The sequence below is a fragment of the Benincasa hispida genome, chromosome 3 (genome assembly GCF_027475165.1).
Source record: "Benincasa hispida cultivar pf3 chromosome 3, pf3_genome.v1.1, whole genome shotgun sequence".
In the NCBI taxonomy this organism is placed as follows: domain Eukaryota; kingdom Viridiplantae; phylum Streptophyta; class Magnoliopsida; order Cucurbitales; family Cucurbitaceae; genus Benincasa; species Benincasa hispida.
The window spans coordinates 29,285,769-29,310,551 of record NC_143480.1 but is presented as its reverse complement, the minus strand read 5'-3'; the positions used below and the strand labels follow the sequence as shown (position 1 = coordinate 29,310,551).

The following is a 24,783-nucleotide window of genomic DNA, read 5'->3' as shown; positions in this document are numbered from 1 at the left end:
TTTGAAAATTACGTGAAACCTGCTAACTTTAGTGTTATCATTACATATATTGTTACTGTTTACGGTAAGAGAATTATGAATCTATCAAAATTATTGTTACCGTTATAAATATCGTTACCGATTGCCCCCAAATGATAATGGTAAGAAGACAATGATACCAAACAATGCAAAGTAAACAACCTCAATGGTAATTAAACTACATTTGTAAAATGCATGAGTAAACGTGTCAAAAGCAATCCAACTCATGTAATACTTTCTCATCAATATTTTGTGATTTAATATCATGTGTCTCATGTATTTGTGGTTTGAGAGTGAGGTGACAAATCATCTGATGAGTTTTGATTTGACGATCTATCATTTGATGAGTTTTGATTTGATGCTATATACACAAGTTGGTCTGTAACTTCATCTCATAATATTAATATTTCTCATTTCAAACTATCTCGAGAATATGCAATAAGACAGATGTGAGTTTTGATTTAACGATGTATACACAAGTTGGCCTGTCTAACTTCATCCCATAATATTGATTTTTCTCATTTTAGACTATCCCGATAATATGTAAGATATGAGAATTCAAACTTTTTTTAGGTTAGTTCAACAAAACACAAAGTGTGGAAGATTCAAATATCAACCACGTTGAACTCGGGGTATAGAATATAAATCTTAGTCAGTTGAATTATATCGTTGTTACACTACAAGAAGTATACCCTTTTGTAGCTTCCTAATGTAACATTTTTGAAAATAGGCAATAAAATATTTAACAAAAAAACACGAGCCATGAAAATTGAATAAAAAAAAAAAAAAACTAAGACGCGCCCAAAAGTTTAGAATTTGGCAATGTCAACCAAAATTATTCTCGTTCAGGGGAAAAGTTCTCCTTTCACACTCTCTGTACCCCAAAACCTAAAAAATCATTGCCAAGCAAATGTTAACGGTGAATCCTTTTTTTTTTTTTTTTTTTTTTTTTTTTTTTTATGTTTTGGCATTTTCTAGAACCACATCCATTCTTTATCCCAAATCGAACTAGTAAATGTTGTTTCTGGTCGTCATGTTCGCGTTCGGTGGTGAGATTTTGTTATCATAGTCCTTTAGGAACGTTGTCGGTGGGGGGTTTTGGTTAAAGATGACCCTTCCATGCATGCAAGTTCAAAAGCAAGCCCATGTGTTTGATATGAAGGAACTCTTATTCAAGAGTACCTATGAGCGGAAGCGAATCTTTCCAATTTATTGTGATAAAATTTTCACATATACATTCCATCATACTAATATGCATTCATAACACTAAATTACTGGCATGCTCAAAGGAACAATAAATAAGAGATCGAGAGATCATACCAGTTGAAGACTTATTCTTCACAGCAAATCTCGCCTTCGCTGAATCGGTAAGCTATCGTTTAGGAAATCCTAATCGTCTACCTTGAACAGTCTCCACATGAACAGAAGGAAACGGGGACGACACCACCACTCAGATCTCTTAGTATTCTCGGAGTGAGAATCCAAAGGGTGGGTTTTGTTTGAATTTGGTAGAGAGGAGGAGGAAGGGATATCGTATACAACGATCAAGCAAGTGGGAGAAAGGATCGTCTATCGTATAGACAAAATGCTTGATCGTTTAGATGAAGTATATGATTGTGTAGGAAAAGCTAAATGATTGTCTATACGATCGTTTAGTAAATATCGAGCGCTAAACGATCACTTAGGAAAAGGTAAATGATCGTTTAGTAAATAGCGCACGTGGGTGTAAGCGTTAAGCGATCGCTTAGCACTATCGTATAGGTAAGCGATCGTTCAAGCACTATCGTATAGGCACAGGTTTTACTAAGTGATGACACACTTCAACACTATGTCCGCGCATCCAGTGTTTAACAAACCGTGAGCTATTTAAGCGTCTCAAAGCGATTCTTCAACTTACTCATCCGTTATGAAAACAGAAGAGACGCCGACCTATTATCCCGTAACCGTCTAATTAATAAATAATGAATATAATCACATTATATCCATAACCTATAGATTAATATCATATATTAATCATAGTATTTTTCCTCCACTAGATATAAATCATATTTATATCCAATTTTCTCCAAATTAATATATCTCATACATAAAGTTAATTATATCATATATAATTAACTAGTTCAATTATATCATATATATTCGACCTCCCTCTTGTCAATTTGAACATTTCAAACTGACCCAAAAACTGATTCTCAACTTGTATTCAAGCTACCAAAGGGACCTTATAGACCTATGGCTCGAAGCTCAACGGTACGTGAATAATTGACTAAACTCTTTAGCCACGATATCCACCATCTGTTAACTCCCAGACATTCTACTAAAAACCGGCAATTGAACTCTTCTTACCATAGATATATTTCTATATCCATTGGATATAACCAATCATCAGTACGATGAGCCTTCATAGATACTCGTAAGTACAACTGACCAATTTACCATACAACTGACCAATTTACCGTTTTACCCCTGTAGTTACATCTTACTCCTTAAGTACCACTGATCCCTCTAATGAACAATACAACATAGTCCTACTATGTGTGAACACTTCTCGGGCCATGAGAAGGTGTATGGCGCCACATCTTCAAGCCTCAGGATCAGCCCTTAAGAGAGCAATCTATCTACTTACCCATGCTTCGGGAAATGAGTGAACTCCATCTTGTAAAGCTGAGTTCTCAGCTCCCAAATACGATGAATCCCTAAAGTGGTAGGTTTGAGTCGGTGCTCTGGCCACTCACACCCATTCAAATTAAAGGACTGCCCTCAATGGCAGGAGTTCCCAACTCACTCAGGATTGAGGTCATGTTACCTATGGTCATCCTAGTGAAGTGAAGTCTCTGTCATGAACGGAGTTATATGACGAGACATTAACACTTCAAGGTCAGGTCTTATATAAACTCTTTATGTAGGACGCCCCCGCTTGCATGTCCCCTACATGAATGATCACGATCAGACCATCTGTGACAAGTCACAATACTTGTAACTATTCCACAAAGCGGACTGCGTCCATAATGTTACCAGGATAAGGTTTCCTCCTATATCCGTATACTATAGACTATTTTGGTTGTCACTTAAGCCATGATCTACTTGTATGTTACTGCATACATGTTTAAGTTACATAAAGACAACTAGGGATATTAAGTTTATTGGTTTGTGGTAAAATAAAAATATCTAAATGTGCAAAATCAAGAAGTGAAGTAAATATCATATATATTATACATCACAAGCGTTTGTACAAAATTGTTTACAAACTACAGGACATGAGACTTTAGGGCACAAACTCCAACAATCTTCCACTTGTTCTAAAGCGAAGTGGAAAGTACACAAAAATGAACTAGGATATAAAAACCCAGTACAATAAAATCTCCCACTTGCCCTAGTCCAGCCGTAAGTGGTCCCGTAGACCCATGCTCTAAAGGTGACCCTCAAACACTATAGTCGTGAGAGCCTTCGTAAACGAATCAACAACGTTTTTCTCTGAGGTGATCTTCATGACGATCACGTCTCCTCGATGCACCATCTCGCGGATCAGATGATACTTCCGCTCTATGTGTTTGCCGTGCCTGTGACTCCTGGGCTCCTTAGAGTTCACCACAGTACCACTATTGTCACAATAGAGGGTGATATGCCTAGACATATCTGGAAAAACTTCCAGTTCTGTCAAGAACTTCCTGAGACATACGACCTCTTTAGCAGCTTCACAAACCACTACGTAATCAGCTTCCATCGTGGAGTCAGCGATGTACCCCTGCTTAGTGCTCCGCCACACTACAGCTCCTCCGTTAAGAGTAAAAACTGACTCTGAAGTGGACTTCCGAGAGTTCTTATCAGTCTGAAAGTCAGAATTCGTGTATCCAGTAAGGATCAAATCCCTAGACCCATACACAAGTATATAGTCCCTCGTTCTCCGAAGATACTTGAGGATGTTCTTAACTGCGGTCCAGTGACCCTAGCCTAGGTTAGACTGATACCTACTGACTATTCCCACAGCATATCAGATGTCTGGCTTAGTGTAGAGCATCGCATACATCAAACTGCCAATGATTGATGCATATGGGACCCGTCTCATCTTCTAAACCTCTTGAGGCGTCTTAGGACACATGTTCTTAGACAAAGTGACTCCATGCCTAAATGATAGTAGGCCCCTTTTGGAGTCTTGTATCGACTACTTGAGCAAGATTTTGTCAACATACGATGCTTAAGACAGTGCTAACACTTTGTTCTTACGATCCCGAAAGATCTGTATACCCAAAACAAATTGAGCCTCTTCCAAATCTTTCATTTAGAATTGGGTGCTAGCTAGTTCTTAACTGCAGTCAGTAGACCTACATCATTCCCAATGAGTAGTTTATCGCCTACATACAACACTAAGAAAGCTATTGAACTATTGACTATCTTCTTGTAAACACAAGGTTCATCAACGTTTTGGTCAAAGTCATACGATTTGATCGCAGCATCAAACCGAATATTCCAAGATCGAGACGCCTGTTTCAGCTTATAAATGGACCGATTCAGTTTGCAAACTTTTTGCTCTTGACCTTGGACAATTAATCCTTCGGGTTGCACCATATAAATAGTCTCCTCAAGATTGCCATTTAGAAAAGTTGTCTTGATGTCCATTTTCCAGATCTCATAATCATAATAAGTGGCAATGGATAGGAGGATGCGGATCGAATTTAACATGACAACAAGTGAGAAAGTCTCCTTATAGTCGACTCCCTCCACATGGGTATAACCCTTTGTCACAAGTTGAGCCTTAAAGGTTTGCACCTTCCCATCAACGCCCCGTTTGTACTTGTAGATCCATTTACAATCTATAGATCTTACCCCATCAAGCTGATCTACAAGATCCCATACTGAGTTGAAGTACATCGACTCCATCTCGAGATTCATGGCTTTGACCCATTCATCCCGATCAACATCCTCCATTGTCTTTTGATAAGATAACAAATCCTCAACGTTGCCATCTGCCACCATAGCTAGGATTTTTGTGAAACCCAGATAGCGATCAGGCGAGTTCGTAACCCTCCCACTGCGTTGAGGTTCCCTCAACTCTTGATGTGGATCCGACCTACCAAATGAACTATCATCAACAACTCTGGTTAATGAAGCAAGTCCTTCAACAACTCTTGTTGAAGTTTCAGTAGTTTCTTTGGAAAGCTTACGTAACACGACTTTACTACGTGAGGACTGTGCTCCCTGATATGATCCTCTTCCAGGAAAGTAGCATTTGTGAAAACAAACACCTTGGTTTCGGACGAATCATAAAAGTAACCCCCTTGTGTACCTTTGGGGTAGCCTACAAAGTGGTACAACCTTGACCGTGATTCCAACTTCTTGGGATTTGCCTCAAGCACATATGCTAGGCAACCCCATATGCAGAAGTGACGTAAACTAGCTTTACGCCCGTTCCACAACTCCAGAGGTGTTCTCGCAACACTCTTAGAAGGAACATAGTTGAGAATGTATATTGCAGTCTCCACTGTGAAACCCCAAAATGAGTCCGGTAAGGAAGCGTAACTCATCATCAAATGAACCATGTCCAATAAGATTCTATTTCTCCTCTCCGCTACACTATTCTGCTGAGGTGTACCCGACGTTGAGAGTTGGAAAACGATTCCATGTTCTAATAAATAGTCCTGGAACTCAAAATCCAAAAACTCTCCACCTCGATCTGATCGAAGCGTTTTAATTTGTCTATCTAAAGCATTCTCAACTTCGGTCTTAAATAATTTGAACTTTTCAAAAGATTTAGACTTTCGTTGCATCAGATAAACATACCCATATCTCGAGTAATCATCAGTAAAATTGATAAAGTACTCATAGCCTCTTCGAGCTCGCACATTCATAGGACTGCAAAGGTCAGAATGTACTAATTCTAGAGGCTCTTTGGCTCGATAACCTTTTCCAATAAAAGGTCTTTTATTCATCTTACCCTCAAGGCAAGATTTGCACACTGATAAAGAATTTGTAATTGTCGCCATGGTTCGTCTTCCATCTTCTTGATTTCCCTTTCCCAACAATGTCTTAGTGTTTTTTAGTTAGCTATTAATCTTCAATTCTTGTTTTTGTGTTGTTGCAGGTAAAGCATTTGAGGGAACCTAAAAATTCCTCCCATTTTAATTTTCTTTTTCTACCCTTTCTCTTATGGTTCTTGTTTGATTTCTTCAAATCTTTACATTTGATTTGTTTATCGCCTTCCAATTTGATTTTTATTTTATTTTAGTAATCCATTTACTTTGCACTCATTTTTTTTTTTCTTTTCAGCTTGCAAAACCCGTTTTTTTGGGACCCTAAAGTCTATTTTAAAGTAGGTAATTTATTCCACTTTGTTGCTCTGTAATCTTGAATGTTGCAATTTCGTTTTAGGATTCAAATTTCTCTGTGGGAGTGATGCACATGAAACACATGTTGGTGCTACTGCTATATATGCAATTTACTCAAATGGTTAGTGTTCTTTTATTGATGAAGGTAATTGAATAATGGATTTGAAGTACAATAAGCTGAAATGGAAACCCCAAGATTGTGGTGTGCTTACAAGTATGTTTATAGTGCATTTGTCAGGGGAGTTGTAATGTGTGGCTCTGTCAATATAAAGTTTTTGCTTGGACTTTATTCTAGAGCTTTCTTGTCAAGAATGATAAATGTTGGCCCAAATATTACGTATTTCCTTGTTGATTCGTTGTTTTGGCATGGCGGCACAATAGCTTGAGCTATTCAAGTGGTTGTAGGCTTGAATGGTTGGCAACGGTACCCCTATTAGTGTGTTGGAGAGTTTGGTAATTCTTACTTTGAAGAAGAGAGAGTTAAAGAACAAAACTTCTCTTGAGCTGATATTTTGGGACTTGTGGCAAACCTAATATTCTATATGGAAAGCATATTTGTATACTATTTTGAAATTTGTTTCTCTCCTGCTTCCACCTTCTCTTTGTCTCAATCTCCTTCTATCTTCCTAACATTGTAAATGAACAGATTTGTAGCATTTTTTGTTTCTCCATACATTACCCTAGGAACCAGGTGGTCTTAGCTCTTTATTTAATTTATAGTTTATTGATTTACAAGTGCAATATTACATCTCTTCTCATTGACTATTGCCAAGTAGCTAACAACCATCATTAAATTTAATTGAGGTAGGGAACAAGTACTACGAATGAAATATACAAATGAGAAAAAAAATAAGTACTACGAATGATTTACTCATCATAGTGGATTCGGTAAGTTGTCTTTGTGCACTTGTTTTTATATGCTTAAAATCTAGTATGATACTATGGAATAGTTTTCCTCTAAAATTTGATATTGGCATGTTTTAAGAATGCTCATGACTTTAGATTTTCATATGTAATTGATCGAATATATGTTTGATTCCTTATGCTATGAAAATGTGTTGAAAAGTTCACATTTTTGTTCTTTGTGGGATTTGTATTATATAATTTGCTTATACTTGTTGCTTGGAGTGATTGCTTAAACGAACTAAAGTTGAGATGATGACTTCAAGAAATAACGTAGTTGATGATGCCGTAAGTAAAGTTTTTGGCCTTGATCTTGGCCTTGAGTAAAGCTATTTATCTACATTTATTAAGGATTTTATTTATTTGCTCAATTCATTATTATTGTTGTCTGCATAATCTTATATTGATATATACTTTACCTTATCAAGGAAAAGAAAACCAACGATGGTAGCTCAATTACAAGATAATATAATATTGAACAGTTGGTGTATTTTGTATTTTGAGAGCAACTTATGTGGTTGGTAATTACATTATTCAATGAATACTAGCTATCTAACTTGTATAGTTTAGACGATAACCTTATTCTAGGAAATTATCGAATACTTTAATTTGTAATGTTACTAAATTAGTAAGGAAAGTCATTGTATTTTAATTTGCTATGAAATCTTTTATGTGTGAATTTTAACTAAAAATGAGTACTTGGAGTAAAACTTATCAAAGTATAATTAATTTAAAAATAATTGCTGAGAAAAAAAGCTATATCTTTTATAGTCAAGAGTAAAAGCTACATAAAAATTTATTTAGCAAAAAAGAAATGCTATCAAAAGATTATTGTAATAATTAGAAAAGATTAAATAACATTGTTATAACATATGATTATAGCTACAAATACTATATTATAGCGTTGAAAAAAAGGCTATTATTTATTATAGATAATACATTATTTTGGCTATATAATTATATTATAGTTTTAATGAAAAACGCCATCAAATGTTTTTATAACAATATATATGAGCTATATCTTCATCCTATATTATAGCATCCATTATAGCTAAAAAAAAATCCTATAAAAAGTCTCAGATTTTTATTAATATGGGTTGTTTCAATATCAAAGGTTTATTATAGTTCTTTTTGCTAGCTATCGTATTCGTTGTTTCTTGTAGGGTTAGTTTATATTTATATTTAATCAATTTAACTGTTTAAGTTAATCAAAATAATAACGAGGAATTTTCATAGATAGAAAAATGTCAAACTATTTATAGAAATAGAAAAAAAAAAAAACATGGGAATCTTTAAAATTTTTATAAAATACCCAAAGTACCTCTATTTCTCACGTTTTTATCAACGATATCTTCATCCTTGCGCACAACTTATTCTTCTTCTTTGTCAATCGTCTCTTTCTTCTTCTTCCTTTTCAATCGACTGCTTCTTTTTTCTTCATCAATTGAATTGAGGTTGATCGTCGGTGGAGCAGTTCTTCTTCTTTTTCGTACATCGACATATTCTTCTTCTTCTTCAACTATTTTCTTTTTCATCATCATCTTCTTCAATAGTTGGGTTTTTGTCTTTGAGTCTGAATTTCTAATTGGTTTATTGATTGGGAATGTTGATAAACCAGACCCAAAAGGAGAACTTCAAGTCGAAAAAATTATCTACTGAGTTGATAAAAAAAGGCCTAAAGAGAATAGTTACCGTGTGTGGTTTTCTTTTAGTCACGTTGCTCAAAAGGAAAAGCCAAATGGTAAAACTCCTCTTTTCTTTTTTCATTCCATTTTTATTTCGACGAAAGATTGCTAAAAAATTAGGGCTAAGTTTACTTTCGACTCCTCTTTCTCAGTTATTCCTTTTGCAGGTACACTAATGAAGATCTTGAACTTGAAGCCAAGAGTTTCAAGCATGCATGGCTAGAAGAGAAAGAAGAAGAGAAGAAGACACAAGGAAATATAGTGGTTCGTTGCTTTAGCCCCACCTACATCCACTTTTGAAGAGATCTTCAGGTTTTTATTCAAAAGACTTCAAGACTTACAAACACACTCAGATGAGTTCTCTCTCTTTCTCCTGCTCCCTCTCGAAAGCTACTTACCTTCTATTTTTTAGAAGAAAAAACAAGCCTTTTTATACTTAGTCTTTACACTATGATTTTTAATAAAGATGGATGAAAAACAAAGGACGGTATAACAACTTGTTAACTTCTTTCTGTTTTATTGTTTGAACAAGAGTTGAAAGCATAAGAAGCTGAAAAATTTCTCATGGAGCTGAAGTTTTGGTTCACCTTCAACAAATTTCCCTCTTGAAGCAAAATTTCCTTGAAGATCTAAAGCATTTGGTAACTATTTTCTTCCATTTAAATATACTATTCTAAATAGATTTAAACAGCGATCAAATTTAGGTCTCGATAGGGCTTTGGTTAAGAAGTCAGTTGTATTGTCTTCTATTTTAACTTTTTGAATGTTGATACATCAATATGTTTTGTTCTGTAATGGTATTGCTAATTTTTAGTCAAGTGAATTGCACTCTGGTTATCACATAATAACTCTACTGATTCTTATATGTAGCCTAATTAGTAATTAAATCTTGTATCCAAATTTCTTTTTTAACTGCCTCTGCTATAAATTCGGCTTCAGTAGTTGATAGAACAACTATTAATTGTAGGGTAGACTTCCAGCTTATGAGGTTTCCTCTTAACATAAAGGAGTATTTGATAGGGACAACCTCTTATCACTGTCCCCTGCAAAATCTGCATCAACATACCCCTTTAAGAGTAATTTAGGTTCATTAGGAGTTGTAAATAATAGACCTGAAGGAATTCTTATTAAAGAGTACCTATGAGCGAAAGCAAGATCGTTCCAAATTCATTGTGACAGAAATACCGTATTCACAAACATACAACAAGTTATGCATTTACAAACAAATTACGACATGCTTTTAACAATTAAATAAAAAAGGACAAGAGACTTACCTTTAAAGAACTTTTCTTCCCTTGATCTCTCGCTCTTGTCAATATCAGCAACTCTCGTTGTCGCTGTGCATGCCAAGCCTATCGTCCTCTGAATCTCGCTGTCATTCACCATTTAATGATCTTCTACACGAACACACAACAAGCAAGACACCGTCACCCAGTAATCTTGGTATTCTCAGAGTGAGAATCCAGGAGGTGTGGGATCTATTAAATTTGGTAGAGGAGAGGAGGAAACTACGATCGCTTACAACAACCAAGCAAGTGGGAGAGATTTGGGGTCAATCGTATAGACGGGTGCTTGATCTTTTAGAAATAGGTGCATGATTGTTTAGTAAATTGGGGCTGATTGTTTAGATGATCGTTTAGGAATACTCACTCTCGCGCGCGATTGTTTAGAAAATGCTATACGATCATTTAGGTCGACTGCACGTGTACACGATCATTTAGGACAACTTGAGTTATCGTGTATGCTCTCGTTAGCTAGAGGAGGGGCAGTGTACAATTCATGAAGCGATTGTCCGATTTTTTCGCAAAATGAAAACTATTTTTATTTTATCCTTTAGTTACGAAAACTGAATGCAGCCTCCCACTATCACATACAGTTATGGAGGAAAACCACCAACAATTATCTCATAATTATTTAATTAAAAATAAATATAATCATATTATATTTATAACCTATGGTTTTAATATCACATCATATGTAACATCCATAGTCATTTTTCTCCTCCACTAGATATAAATCATATTTATATCCTTTTCCTCCAATTAATATATCTCATACATCATGTCAATTATATCATATATAATTTACCAGTTTAATCATATCATATATAATCAAACCCCCTATTGTCAATTTGTGTCTATTGCACTCTTCGAACCACAGATATATTTTTGCACTCTTTGAACCATAGATATATTTTTGTGTCTATCGGATATAACCAATCAAGAGTACGATAACCCTTTACAGATGCTCGTAAGTACACATGGGCCAATTTACCGTTTTGCCCCTATAGTTACATCTAACTTTGCAAGTACCACTGATCCCTCTAATGAACGATACAACATAGTCCTTCTATGTGTGGACACCTCTCGGGCCATGAGAAGGTTCGTGGTGCCACATCGTTCAAGCCTCGGAATCAACCTTTAAGGGAGCAATTTATCTACTTACCCCTACTTCGGGGAAGGAGTAAATTCCATCTTGTGTAGCTGAGTTCTCAGCTCCCAAATCAGACAAATCCTCAAAGTGGTAGGTTTGAGTTGGAAATTTGGCCACTCACACCCATGCAAATCAAATGACCGCCCTCAAAGGCAAGAGTTTCCAACTCACTCAGGATTGAGGTAATGTTACCTATGGTCATCCTAGTGAAGTGAAGTCTCTGTCATGAACGACGTTATATAACGAGACTATAACACTTTGTGGTCTAGTCTTATACAAACTCCTTTGTATAGGACACCTCCGCTCACATGTCTCCACATAAATGATCAGGATCAGATCATTTGTAACAAGTCACAACACTTGTAACTCTTCTACAAAGCGAGTCACATCCGTAGTGTCACCAGGATAAGGTTTCCCTCCTATATCCATATACTACAGACCATTTTGGTTATCACTTAAGGCATGCTCCACCTGTATGTCTCCACATACATGCTTAAGTTACAATGACAACTAGGGATCTTAGTTTATTGGTTTGTGGTAAAGAAAATAAAACATCCCATGTTTCATAGACAACAGTGAAGAAAAAATCATATATTATTTCATCACAAGCGTTTGTTCAATACAATGTTTACAAACTACAAGACCCAATGAGAGTTTAGGGCATCATCCCCAATAAGACCTCTATTCATTAACCTCACTAGATATCGAAAAAACCACTTAGTAGCTTCCAAATGATTTTTGCTAGGGTTACCCATGTACCTACTAATCATACTTGAACTATAGGCTAGGTCAGGTCAACTGCTAACTTCCGACACATATTGTCTACTCGTCGAGAGATCGAACATATCTTTCGACGACTTATATATGGCGTCAAAAGTTATTGCTAACTCCCGACACTACTCTTACGTAGTCAGGTGAGACCCTCTCTCCTGATGATGGATCTCCCTATGGTTGTTTTAAGCATTAGGAGAGCCTCTTTTTCTTGTAATGTTCAACGTTGTTAGGTTCTTCATTGTCATCATAAATAGAATGATTAGAAATGCAATCAACCCTTGCAAATCTAGAAGGAGGTCTGGTGGTCATTCTTTCTCTGTCTCTTGAAAGAAGATAGTCTTCTAGATTCTCAGTTTGCCTTTCAATTATGTTTTCAAAAGTGTTTGGAACATCTGAAGGTTGTATTATTGGGGTTGATGCCCTAAATCTCGTAGGGTCTTGTAGTTTGTAATTGTATTGTACAAACATTTCATTTATTAATAAAATTTCAAATATTTTATTTGACATTTAGTTGCATTAAACCCACAAATCAATAAACTAACATCCAAGGTTAGCATCTGTAGCTTAAACATGTATGTAGAGACATATAGGTGGATCATGTTTAAGTGATAATCTAAATGGGTTGTGGTAGATAGATAAGGCTACATACCTTATCCTAGTAACACTACGAATACGACCTACTTTGTAGATGTTACAATTATTGTAAAGTGCTACAAATGATCTAATCCTGATCATTCATGTGGAGACGTGTGAGCGGGGTATTCTATACAAAGAAGTTTGTATAAGACCATACCACAAAATGACTCATCTCATTATACAACATTGTTCATAATAGAGACTTACATTTCACTAGGATGACCATAAGTGATATGACCTGAATCTTGAGTGAGTTGTAAACTTCTTCCTATAAAGACGGTCATTTGATTTGTATGGGTGAGAGTGGCTAGATCCCCGACTTAATAAGCCTACCATTTTGGGTATTCATCTGATTGGGGAACTGGGAACACAGTTACACAAGATGGAATTCACTCTTTTCTCAATGTCGAGGTAAGTAGATAAATTGTTCCCTTAAGACCTAATTTCGGGACTTGAACAATGTGACGCCACACCCTCCCTTGGCCCAATAGAAGTTCGGTCATAGTTGGACTATGATTTATTGTCATTAGAAGGATTAGTGATACTTAAAAAGTTAGTTTAACTATAGGGGCAAAACATTAATTTTGGCCTAGTTGTATTTACGAGCAATTTGTGAAGGGTTATCGCATTGTTGACTAATTACATCCAATGGACATAGAAATATATATGTAGTGCGAAAAGTGCAGCTATTGGTCTTTAATGGATTGCCCGACAGTTCATGGATGTTGAATAATTTTATTAAAGGAGTTTAATTAATTATTCAAGTATCATTGGAGCTTCAATCTATAAGTCCATAAGGTTCCCTCTGTAGTTCAATAGGGATTTTTTAGAATCAATTTTAGGTTAATTTGAATTGTTCAAATTAATTATATGTGATATACTTAATTTAATTTAATTATATATGATATAATTAGTATAATGTATTTGATACATTCTGATATAAAGTTTATTTGAGAGGAAATAAATATTTGAAATGTGATCCAAATATTAATTATATGAATTGGATTTATATAATTAATTTTAATATAAATGAGATTTATATTAAATACCATGCATTAATGAGAGAATGGAAACTATAGGTTATATTGTATTTGATATAATACTAAACTATAAGTTATATGTTATTTTTTATATAACATATAGTTTAGTATATGCTAAGATAATTATTGTGTATATATATGTGAGTGTGTGTATATAATATATTAATTTATTAAAATAATTAGTTGAATTATTTTATTAAATTAATTTATGGGAGAGAATTGTAACTCCCTCCTTTTTTTTCTCTGATAGAAGATCGTGAAGAGTTAGATTTTTTCACGTATTCATCTTCTTCACAGAAGATTGAACCTAGAGAACTCTCTGTAATTTTCTCCCAAACTTTCTCTCCTCTCAAAAAAGAAAAAAAAAAACTCCCTCTCTCCCAAAATTCCAAGAGTCCACAACTCCTTGGATTCTCATCCCAAAGAATATAGAAGGCTCTAATTGGTCGTGGCCATCTTGGATCGAGGGTTTCGAGTTTTAGGCAGTATGTGACCAGTTTTGGGGAAAAGGAAATACGTGAAGAAATTTTTTTCTTCAAAGGTGAGGGTTTCCTGAAACCTTTTTCTCTTTCTTGTTCTTTGGCATGCTGCAATTTACCCTTTTAAATACATAATTTTTCCTGTAAAATTTTGAATTCTGTAAAAAAAAAAAAAAAAAAAAAAAAAATTGGACGATCCACGTTTTCGCTCAGGGCCTTCACAGGTTCTTTCATGTACTTGTTCACCTGTTGTTCCTGGAGTTTCAAATCTAGGATGAACTTCAACATGTGAGTTGGAGAAGGGTTCAAACTGATCTTCCTTAACTGATCAGACTTCTATCAGAGCTAAAGTCCCAAAATTTGAAGTCTTTTACTCCTTTAGGATACCCTATGAACATACATTTCATGGGTGTTTATTATGGACATAGGCAGTGCATCCAAAAGGCTTTAGGATTGACAAATCAGAAGGTGTTCCTCTTTATTTTTCTTCAGGGGTTTGCATATCAATAGAAACATCAGGGCTTCTATTAGTTGTAAAGGTTGTTGTAGCTAGGGCTTCTACCAAAAAGTCCTCTATAATTCCTGCTTCAGACAACATGCACCTAACCCTTTCCATCAGTATTCTATTCATTCTCTCTACAACTCCATTTTGTTGAGGGGTATAGGCTACTGTCCTGTGTCTAGTTATTCCACACTCAACACAAAGAGAGTTAAAATTATTCCCTGGAAACTCTAAGCTATTATCAGTTCTGAAGAATTTAATTTTTCTCTCAGTTTGAGTTTCTACCTTAGTCTTCCAGTTTTTAAAATATTCAAAGGTCCGATCTTTAGATTTAAGAGAGTAGGTCCACACCTTTTTAGTGAAATCATCTATAAGAGATAGAAAATACTTGGAACCTCCCCAAGAAGAAGTTGTTGCAAGGCCCATAAATCTCCATAGATATAGTCAAGAATGGCCTTAGTAGAATGAACTTCTTTTGTGAACTTTATTCTCGTGGACTTCCCAAGCACACAATGTTCATAAAGACAGAGTCTTTCAATGTCTCTAGGCTGAATCAAACCTTGTTTCAAGAATTTATTCAAACCTCATTCACTAATATTTAAAGTCTTTGATGCCACAACCCAAATTCACTATCATTCTCAGTTTTTGACAATAAAACATACTTAGGTTGATTAATCTTCTTCATAACATATAATCCATCAATTTTCTTTTCAACAAGGATTGTCCTCCCCTGTTTTTCTATCTTCAAAGCATTTCTTTCTCCAATTACAACCTCGTGTTGGGTTTTATGTCCTAAAACTCGCAGTTTGTAAAATGATAAACATTTTCTATAATCAATATACTTATTATTGATTTCATAACTTATATGAAAGTCTAAACCCAATAAACTAAGACCCATGACTATTGCATGAGTACTTGAACTTTATGTGGAGACATAAGAATGGATCAAGTTCGAGTAAATAGTCAAAATGATTTATGGTACATGAATAAGATTGGGTACCTTATTCTGGTAACACCATTGGATGCGGCCTACTCTGTAGTTGTTACAAAGAGTTGTAAAGTGCTACATACGAAGTGATCCTAATTCGTACATGTTATGACATGAGGAGTGTGGGCGTCCTATGCAATGAGTTTGCATAAGATCAGACCAAGAAATAAGTCATTCTTACTTTATAACGTTGTATACTGTATAAGACTGACTATTCACCTAGATGACCTAGGTAACTCGATCTTAATCCTGAGTTAACTATGAACTCCTGTTTATTCGAGATTACCCTTAGATTTGTATAGGTGAGGGTTGGCTCAACAGCGTCGACTCAATAAGACTCATATTTCAAGGGTAAGGCATAATAGATAGCTGGAGACATAGGGTACAAGACGAAGTTCACGCCTGCCCGATTTAGGGATATGAGAAAGATTATTCTCTCAAGAACTGAATCCAGGTCTTGAACAAGGGGCCCCACCCTCTTATGGGCTGAGAGAGTTTAGTTTAGTGATTGGATCACAAACCAGTTGTTCATTAGAGGATCAGTAGGAACTTGAGGAATAAGACGTAATCTTGGGGGTAAAACAAATATTTGACCCAACCATTATTACGAACAACCTGTGAAGGGTCGACTTGTTGATTATGGTTGGACATAATATATGTGCAGTGAGGGAAGTGCAACTATGGGCTTTAGTGGAATGACCCATTAGTTAACGAATGAGAATTAATCTGGTCTAATAAGTTTAGCTAATTAATCTCAAATCATTGGAGCCCATGATCTGTAGGTCCGCGGGGTCCCCCTACTCGCTCGTAATGGACTAGCTCTAGAATAGCGTTATAAGTTAATTTGAAACGTTCAAAAATTAGAATTAAGGGAATTAGTAATTATATGAGATATAATTGCGTGTTTAATTTGAGAATTAAATGGAATAGGAGAATTTATATTTAAATATGATTTAAATATATAAAGATGGATATGTGTAAAAATTAATTTAATATTTAATATTAAATTAATTAAGTTTTTTTCGAAAATTAATTTATGAAATTAATTAAAATTTTCAGTTTTAAAATCAAAATAGATTTTAAATATCAAATTTTGATTTTGTGATAAAATTGGAAAATTAAAAATGCAAAACACAAAATGGAAAAACCATGTTTTCCATTATCCATCTTCTATTTGCTCACAGAAAAGCCATCAATATTGCGTTGTGTTACTCCAAGCATGAGCTGCAACTCATGCAACTCTCTTCCTTGCATGTTGATATGCAATATATTGAAGAGTTTGGAGTAATTTTTGGACATGCAATCAAGAGAGAATTTTAAAGAAAATTCGTGCTGAAGAAAGGGTTCTTCAACCAGATTGTTGCTGTGAACTATTCTCCTTCATCCCTTGATTCAAGCTTGTTTTGAGTCCCAAAACTCAATCTAGAGCACTAAGAGAAAGTAGGGAAGATCTTGAAGTGGTCTGCAACAAGATTTTGAGAAGATTGCAGCTGAAGATTGAGCTTTGAAGAGGTTCTACAAAGGTATATCATGAAACTCACTTGTTTTCTGCAAGAGCATGCTTTATATTTTGCCAAAATTAATGAATTAGAGTGTTTAAATGATCTTTGTTGCTTCCGCTCTTGCTGATACATTTATGCAACTTGGTCATCAAGCATGCCCAAAGAAATGAGATTTCTCTTGAGCTTTGGAACATGCCCAACATCTCTTAAAAGTACTTCCCTACTGTCTGAGAGTTTTAGTAACACTAATCCTCTTCCAATAATCTCACATTCATTGTTATCCCCCATGTAAACTGAGTCTGTTTCCTCTTATTTGTAATCAACAAACCAACTCCTTTTGGAAGTTATTTGATAGGTACATTCTGAGTCTAAGACACAGTCTCCCTCCTCAGTTTCAAAGTCCATGACCTTCTTGTTGTTTCCTCACCGACAGCCTTTGATGTCTCCCATGCTCCCTTGTTCTCCTTTGATCATCACTTTTGAAGTTTCTATTTCTTTGAATTGTCTTTGCCATATGGCTTATATCTTCTATTATCATCCTTCCTATGATGTTTTCCTCTTTCAAGACAATTTTTTCTTGAAATGCCCTTCCTTATGGCAGATAAAGCATTTCAAGGTCGATCTCTCTCTAAGCATTTTTTTTTATTCTTGTTGAAAGAGCTCTTCTTAAACTGATTCTTGCCTTTGGAAAACAAAGACTCTGCACCACCAACACTCTTACCTTCTACTTGTAACCTAGTTCTCTACTCCCTAGGGTTGTAATAGTAGTGTCTGCTATCACAGTTTCTCTTCCATACTTCCGGGTTGTTTTTACCTCCTTATAGGTGTCATGATGTGAGTTAATCAATAAGGCCACTCCATTTTCTACTCTTAGTTTCTCCCCAAATTGATTAAACTCATTTGTAAGTCTTTTGAATTCATCTAGATTTTCATTTAAGGACTTAGAGTGATTCATTTTGAAGGAGAAGATCCTTTCTCGAATGTACGGTTTGTTAGGAAGGTCCTTTTTGTGGTAGAGAGCCTTTAATTTCTCCCAGACTTCATGTGCAGTATTTTTTATTTATGACTTGCCTGAGAACACTGTAAAAAATGTTGAGTATTAGCGTTCCATATGCAATTTCTTCCATGTTTTGTTTATCTTCAACACTTAAGGAGGTAGATAGTGAATTTGGGTCATCCAAAGCTTTCAGAACCTTTTGTGAGATCAAAAGTCCTTGAGCCTTTTTGTCCAAAGCGCAAAATCTCCAACTCTATTAAACTTTTCAATTTTGAGTTTAACAAGAACTTCAAGAATCTGACTTGTGCTCTCTAAAAATTTCAAAAAACCGATCTATGGTTTCTCAAGAACTTTGAGAAGCTGATTTGAGGTTTCTCAAGAACTCCAAGAAGTTGATCTGTGCTCTGATACCAGTTGATAAACCAAGCCTAAAAGGAGAACTTTAAGCTCAAAGACTTATCTATTGAGCTGATAAAAAAAAAAAGGACCAAAGAGAATAGCTATCGTGTGTGGTTTTCTTTTAGCCATGTTTCTCAAAAGAAAAAGACAAATGGTCAAATCTCTCTTCTTTTCTCATTCAATTTTCATTCCTGAGTTTTAGGCATGCATGGCTAGAAGAGAAAGAATAAGAGAAGACACAAGGATACATAGTGGTTCGATGATTTAGCTCCACTTACATCCACTTTTGAAGAGATCTTCAAGTTGTAATGCCCCACCTCCTTGCCTTGAATGCTTTAGAAGTGAAAGTTGTCCCGCATGCTTTGTCCTCACTCACATGCATCTTAGGAAAATTCCCAGGAGGTCACCCAACATAGGATTGCTCAAAGTTAAGTAACTTTGGAGTTCTTATGATTGAGTCAACGAAAATAAAGGTGTACCTTGTTAGTATAGGTAGTAACTTTCAATTATTTTAAGCCTTTCTTAACCATACTTTCATGTCCTCAGGATCCCTCTCGTTCAGATGTGATACCGGTTCATTCATGTACCCCTCATGAACTCGGGTCGTTACATTTTTATTCAAAAGACTTCAAAACTTACACACACTCTCAAATGAGTTCTCTCTCTTTCTTTTGCTCCCTCTCGAAAGCTACTTACCTTCTATTTTGTGAGAAGAAATTTTTTATACTTATTCTTTACATTGTAATTGTTAATACAGATGGATGAAAAGAAAAAGACAGTTATAACAACTTGTTAACTTTTTTCTGTTTTGTTGTTTAAACAAGAACTGGAAGCACAAGAAGCTAAAAAATTTCTCATGGAGCTAAAGTTTTGGTTCACCTTCATTAGACGTGAAATGTGAAATGTGAATAAAGAGGAAAGAATGAAAGTGAAGTGGGTAAAGTCAATTGAGGAGTTGTGTGTCAAAGTGTTGATATGATTTTGACACGTCTACAACAGTTGGCAACATTGTATTTTACAAATAATAATAAATTAGTCATACAAATTCCATCCCATTTTATTTGCTTCCCTTACACATGATTTTAGATATAGGAAACAACCCATTTTATAATTTTCATCTAACCGTTTCTCAACGTTCTCTTATTATCTTTAAACTTACCATATAATTTGTTTTAGTTTTCATCCACTTACATCCCTTGCAATAAATATTCAATCCATATATCATCATGAACAAATTTTGTCTTATGCAATTGAAAAAATTGCATTGTCATTGTGATTGGTAGTAGTGGATATTGTAGTAAGATTTTTAAATCTATCGGTTGGAACGGAAATCATTGGCAGATCACTCTGATTTAAAGTCTTCGAAAACTTTGACAATCTTTCGTGTACTATATATATATATATATAAACACTGATAGACACTAATTGACATATTATCACTAATAGACATCAATAGACTTTTATCGGTCTCTATCAAAGACAGATTTGTATCGGTTTTTATCACTGATAAACACTGATAGACTTCTATCAGCCTCTATTAATGATAGACTTCTATAACTTTTTGGAACAGTTGCAAATGTAGACATTAGACTCAAAGTATTAGCAGGTATAATATAATATAAAAACAATTGCAAATATGACCAAATTTAAATAGTCTATCAGTGATAGACCATATTATTGGTAGGAATCTATCAGTGATAGACCATATCACTGGTAAGAGTCTATCAATGATAGACTTCTGTCGCTGATAGACTCGTCTATATTTGTATTTTTTTTAAATGATGTTATACACTTGGTTATTATTCCTAAAAATACTATCAATTGTAATTACCCTAACTTTTTATTACTTTGATAGATTTCTATCGGCCTCTATCACTAATAGAATTCTATCAGTTTCTATCATCGATAGACTTCTATCATTGTCTATCACTGATAAACTTTGTATCTATTTCTATCATTGGTAGATACTAATAGACTTCTATCTAAATTAAAATCTAATTATGAAGGAACATCTCAAATAATTCCCTTTTTTAAAGCACTTGGTAGTATATTTTAATATAATTTTTTAACAATGATTTTTTTTTTTTAAAATTTTACATTCAATAATCGTCGAAGATTCTGGATACTTTATCCGGTAATAGAATGTATTTTGAATTAAATTGAAAATCGATAATAATGAAAATAAACATATTGTAAAAGTTAAAACTAAAAGAAAAGAGATTTAGGATGAACTTGTAATACATTTTCGAGTGTTTAATTTTAAAAAAAAAAAAAAAAAAAAAAAAAAAAAAATCTTAAAAGAAATTAAAGTATTTAGCAACCACTCAACTTTTCAAGTGTTATTTTAATAATTTTTTTATAAAAAATGTTTAAATAAAAATGAGTTTTTTGAAAAATATTTTTTAGGCTTTAAATAGCTAACCTTTGTACTTTAAGAGATTCCTTAGATGAATGATATTAGTATTCTATTCAATATCAAGTTTGACATTTGGTCGTCAGTCATTACACAACAGGACCCTATTCTTTTCAAAGCTGATCAAGAGACGATGACCCTTCAATCAAACTTCAACTTCAATACAATCCCCCAACTTTGTTTTTGTTTTTCCTTTCATTTTCAAAACTTGTATTTGTTAAATAATATTTTCCTTTCTTTGCAATATACTTATAAAAAATGTGTTTAGAAAATTATGAGTGAGCATAATTTTTAGAAATAGAAACAAAATCAAAATTGTTGCTGAAAACAGTCTAGACAAGTCCTCAAAAGACAATATTATGATACAACTCATCAAATAGAACAGGTTATTCCAATTTGAATAAAATGCATTGCATGTGGAAAGGCAGCATACATAAGTCTTCCACTTATACATTATTCAGAATGAAAAAATTGAGCTGTTACAGTTGAAGGGTTAAAAGTTGAGGCAGCAATTATATAAGTAGCCAGCAGCCTCACTAAATATGCTGCTAATTGTTTCTTTAACAGCCAGTCTCTTATTGCCTTGAAAAAGAAAAAACTTACTGCCTTAAGCTTTCAACTATGTAGGCAGCATACAAGTCCCTACAAATGGAAATCATGAGTGAGTTAAATCCTAAAACTCTGAACAAGGGCCAATCGGAAAAGAAACATGGGAGCTTACATGGAGTATTTGATGGCATCAATGGCAGCCTCCGCTGGCAAGAAGTCTTCCACATCGACTTTCTTGTTTTCGTTCTTCTTATCTTTTTAGTTCAAGAGATGTCAAGTGAAAAACAGAACGTGTGGTGTAAGCATGAAGAAAAACAAACGAAATGTTTTCATAAACCATATATGGATTCTAATGTAAATGCATTTAGGCGGATACAGTCCTCAAAGAATCGGCGAATCTCGGCCAGTCGATGTGGGGGAATCTCCTTGATGTCCGTATAATGGCGGAATTCCGGGTCATCAGCACAGACTGCTATGATTTTGTCATCCCTTTCTCCCTGCAGCATAAATGCAATGGTTAGCATCTCTTTTCAAGACTAAATCATACGTAGGGTAAAAGTATTTGTTTTATTGAACTGGATAATTATAAACAGATTAAAGGGAAAAAAAAGGTCGTTTACTTGATCAATCATAGGCATTAATCCAATAGCACGAGCTCGAAGGAAAGATCCAGGTAGCACAGGCTCCTGTGCCACAGAAACAGCAGAACAGTAGTCAACGATGATATTAAATTTTACAGAGAGACAATTCATTTTTTCATTGGATTTTTACCTGCATCAGTACCAAAACATCCATAGGATCACTATCTTCACAAATTGTACGTGGGATGAAGCCATAATTGTGTGGGTAAACGACTGATGAGTAAAGTACGCGATCAACCTATTTCCACAAATTTATACGCCAGTCATCTTTTATGTTAAATTATATGATACCTATTTCTACATATAAGATACATAACATGACTACAGTAAAAATTGAGTTAAATTATATGCAAGAATGTCGATATATTCCATTATGCATAATTGTGACAAAAAATCACAAGACTGAACAAATAAATATGTTTGATATTTATTATACAAGTACACAGCCTCGAGTGTGTGATCTATGTGTTTTGAACCGGAGAATCGTTGTATGCACGAGATCATGAGATATCGAAAAGTTGTAGAGATTCAAACATTCAAACAGAAGACATCTATCCTTCCCCCAGACTTTCTAAATGAGAGGTCATCAAACTCAGGAACTTGAGACAATGTGACAAAGCAAGTTTTGTTGTAATACTTCTCAGAAAGTAGTCATTACTGTATGGATTACTATAAAAACAAACAGTAAGAGAGTTGGCGAACACACTTTTATAAGGCCACTGGCCTTGTCAAGCTCATATTTAACCTTGCTGCCTTTGCTAATTTCAACAACCTGCCACATACATGGTAATACTCAGTTTGAAGTTTGGTAGAAAGTAACAGAACATTTCATATAATTGGCAACTCATTTTAATAAATCTCGAGTCAATTGCTAATTTCCCATCTAGTTGGTCACTCCCTTAATGATTCTCTGGAGAACTAGCTCAACGAACCAATCTCCTTGACACCTTCCAACAACTTTTTTCAAATATAATCAACAATTAACGTTGTAATCCTTAAGTACAACCAAAAGCCTTACACAATTGAAAACCGACGGTGCACCGGGCCCTGAAATTAAAAAAAAAAAAAAACTGAGCATTAGTACTCCAGATGCAATGCAGATATACACAATACAGAAAAACCTCACAAACAAATTAATCATGAGCATGTAGGATATAAAGCTAAAGTTCATATACATTCAGTAGAAGAAGAATCTCATAAAAAAGAACAAAAAGTACACATACCGATCTCCAAATCGTGCCAAGGGTGAGCGGCGACAGATCTTCGAGACATGGAAGAAAGAATTCTTTCATTGAGCGTAATCCTAGGGAATCCCATATTTGCAGAACTTCCTCCTTCAGCACTGTTTTCCATATTCACCTAGTACAATAGCTTTATATATGTGAACACGGTTTTCATTTATTATTAGGCATTAAACGTTTAAGCCAAAAGAGGAACAAAGCAAGATTATCTGATGCACATAAAAGGGGGGGGGGAAGGAAACGATAGGAACCCTACGATCTAAGATTATGAAATTATTCTCAACTAATAGAACACTAACAAATTACGATGAAATTTAATCCAACGGAAACACACCAGTATCATAAACACACACAGAGATGTGGAGTTGTGTACAGAAAAAGAAAAGGGCAGACAAATCTGAAAGAAATGGGAATTACAAGAAGAACTCAAGAACTTTCTTTGGGAATAGTTATTCAGTATAAGAAGGATAAAAATACAGAAAACTACCCTTGTTCTCCGTCCTGCACCTTCCCGAGAGGCACGAACTCTGTTTTTCTTCCCCATGGGATCAATCATTTAAACTCAAAACCCAACATACAGCAGTAAATCACAAAGCATCGAAGCACAGTAATGAAATCAAATCAAATCAGAGAGAATGAATATCAGTTCCAGTTTGAACCAAAGATCGTTCACTGAATCGCTACAGCTTAAAGAACAACCACAAATAGCTACGGAACAATTAAAAGAACCAAAGCGAAGGGAAAAACATCAAAAACCTTGAACGACTGATCGCTCTATGAGTAGCTGCGTCGAAATTAAGCTTGAATTCGGACACACACAACAGCGATTCGAGCAAATTTATGACAATATATTCTATTCCTAGCAGAGCGGGGGAGAAAAGACGAAGACGAGAGAATTTTGGGAAGGTGAAGACGCCGAGTCAATCTCGGTCGTTGGATTTGACTGGAGTCAATCCTACGGTTGAGGAAGGAGACTCGTGTCAGAAATCTGTTTTCATTTTCGAATTTGGAATTTTTTGGAACAACCGCGAGGAAAGCGAAGGCCCAGTAGGATAATGCCACGTATAGGAAGTAAGTTGTGTTATATTTTTCAGCCAATGAGATATTGCCACGTAAGAAGAGCTCATGTTACATCAACGTACTTGATTCTGTTTTGATGCTGATGCGTTTGGTGGGATAGTGGTATATCCACTGGTGTGGTATATGAAGCACTTTTGCCTTTAGGCTTTTATTTATTAAAAATAAATTCGCATCCAAATC

The 24,783-nt window shown here is 34.9% G+C and overlaps 1 protein-coding gene across 4 annotated transcripts; it reads right to left on the bottom strand.

The window, feature by feature from the left end:
* Positions 1 to 21,478: 21,478 nt before the first annotated feature.
* On the bottom strand, positions 21,479 to 24,513 carry PPA2 (pyrophosphorylase 2). Of its 4 annotated transcripts, none has more exons than XM_039025208.2 (9): positions 24,280 to 24,513; positions 23,506 to 23,641; positions 23,301 to 23,329; positions 22,989 to 23,054; positions 22,413 to 22,520; positions 22,262 to 22,327; positions 22,018 to 22,138; positions 21,814 to 21,895; positions 21,479 to 21,734 (listed from the first exon to the last, which is right to left on the bottom strand). In XM_039025208.2, the coding sequence occupies exons 2-9, from the start codon at positions 23,633 to 23,635 to the stop codon at positions 21,692 to 21,694; spliced, it is 645 nt and encodes a 214-aa protein (XP_038881136.1). In that variant the 5' UTR covers positions 23,636 to 23,641; positions 24,280 to 24,513; the 3' UTR covers positions 21,479 to 21,691. The 4 variants fall into 4 exon arrangements, with proteins under 4 accessions (XP_038881136.1, XP_038881137.1, XP_038881135.1 ...); XM_039025209.2 differs by having other exon boundaries at positions 23,506 to 23,653; positions 24,280 to 24,420; XM_039025207.2 differs by having other exon boundaries at positions 24,011 to 24,384.
* Between the last annotated feature and the right edge of the window lie 270 nt (positions 24,514 to 24,783).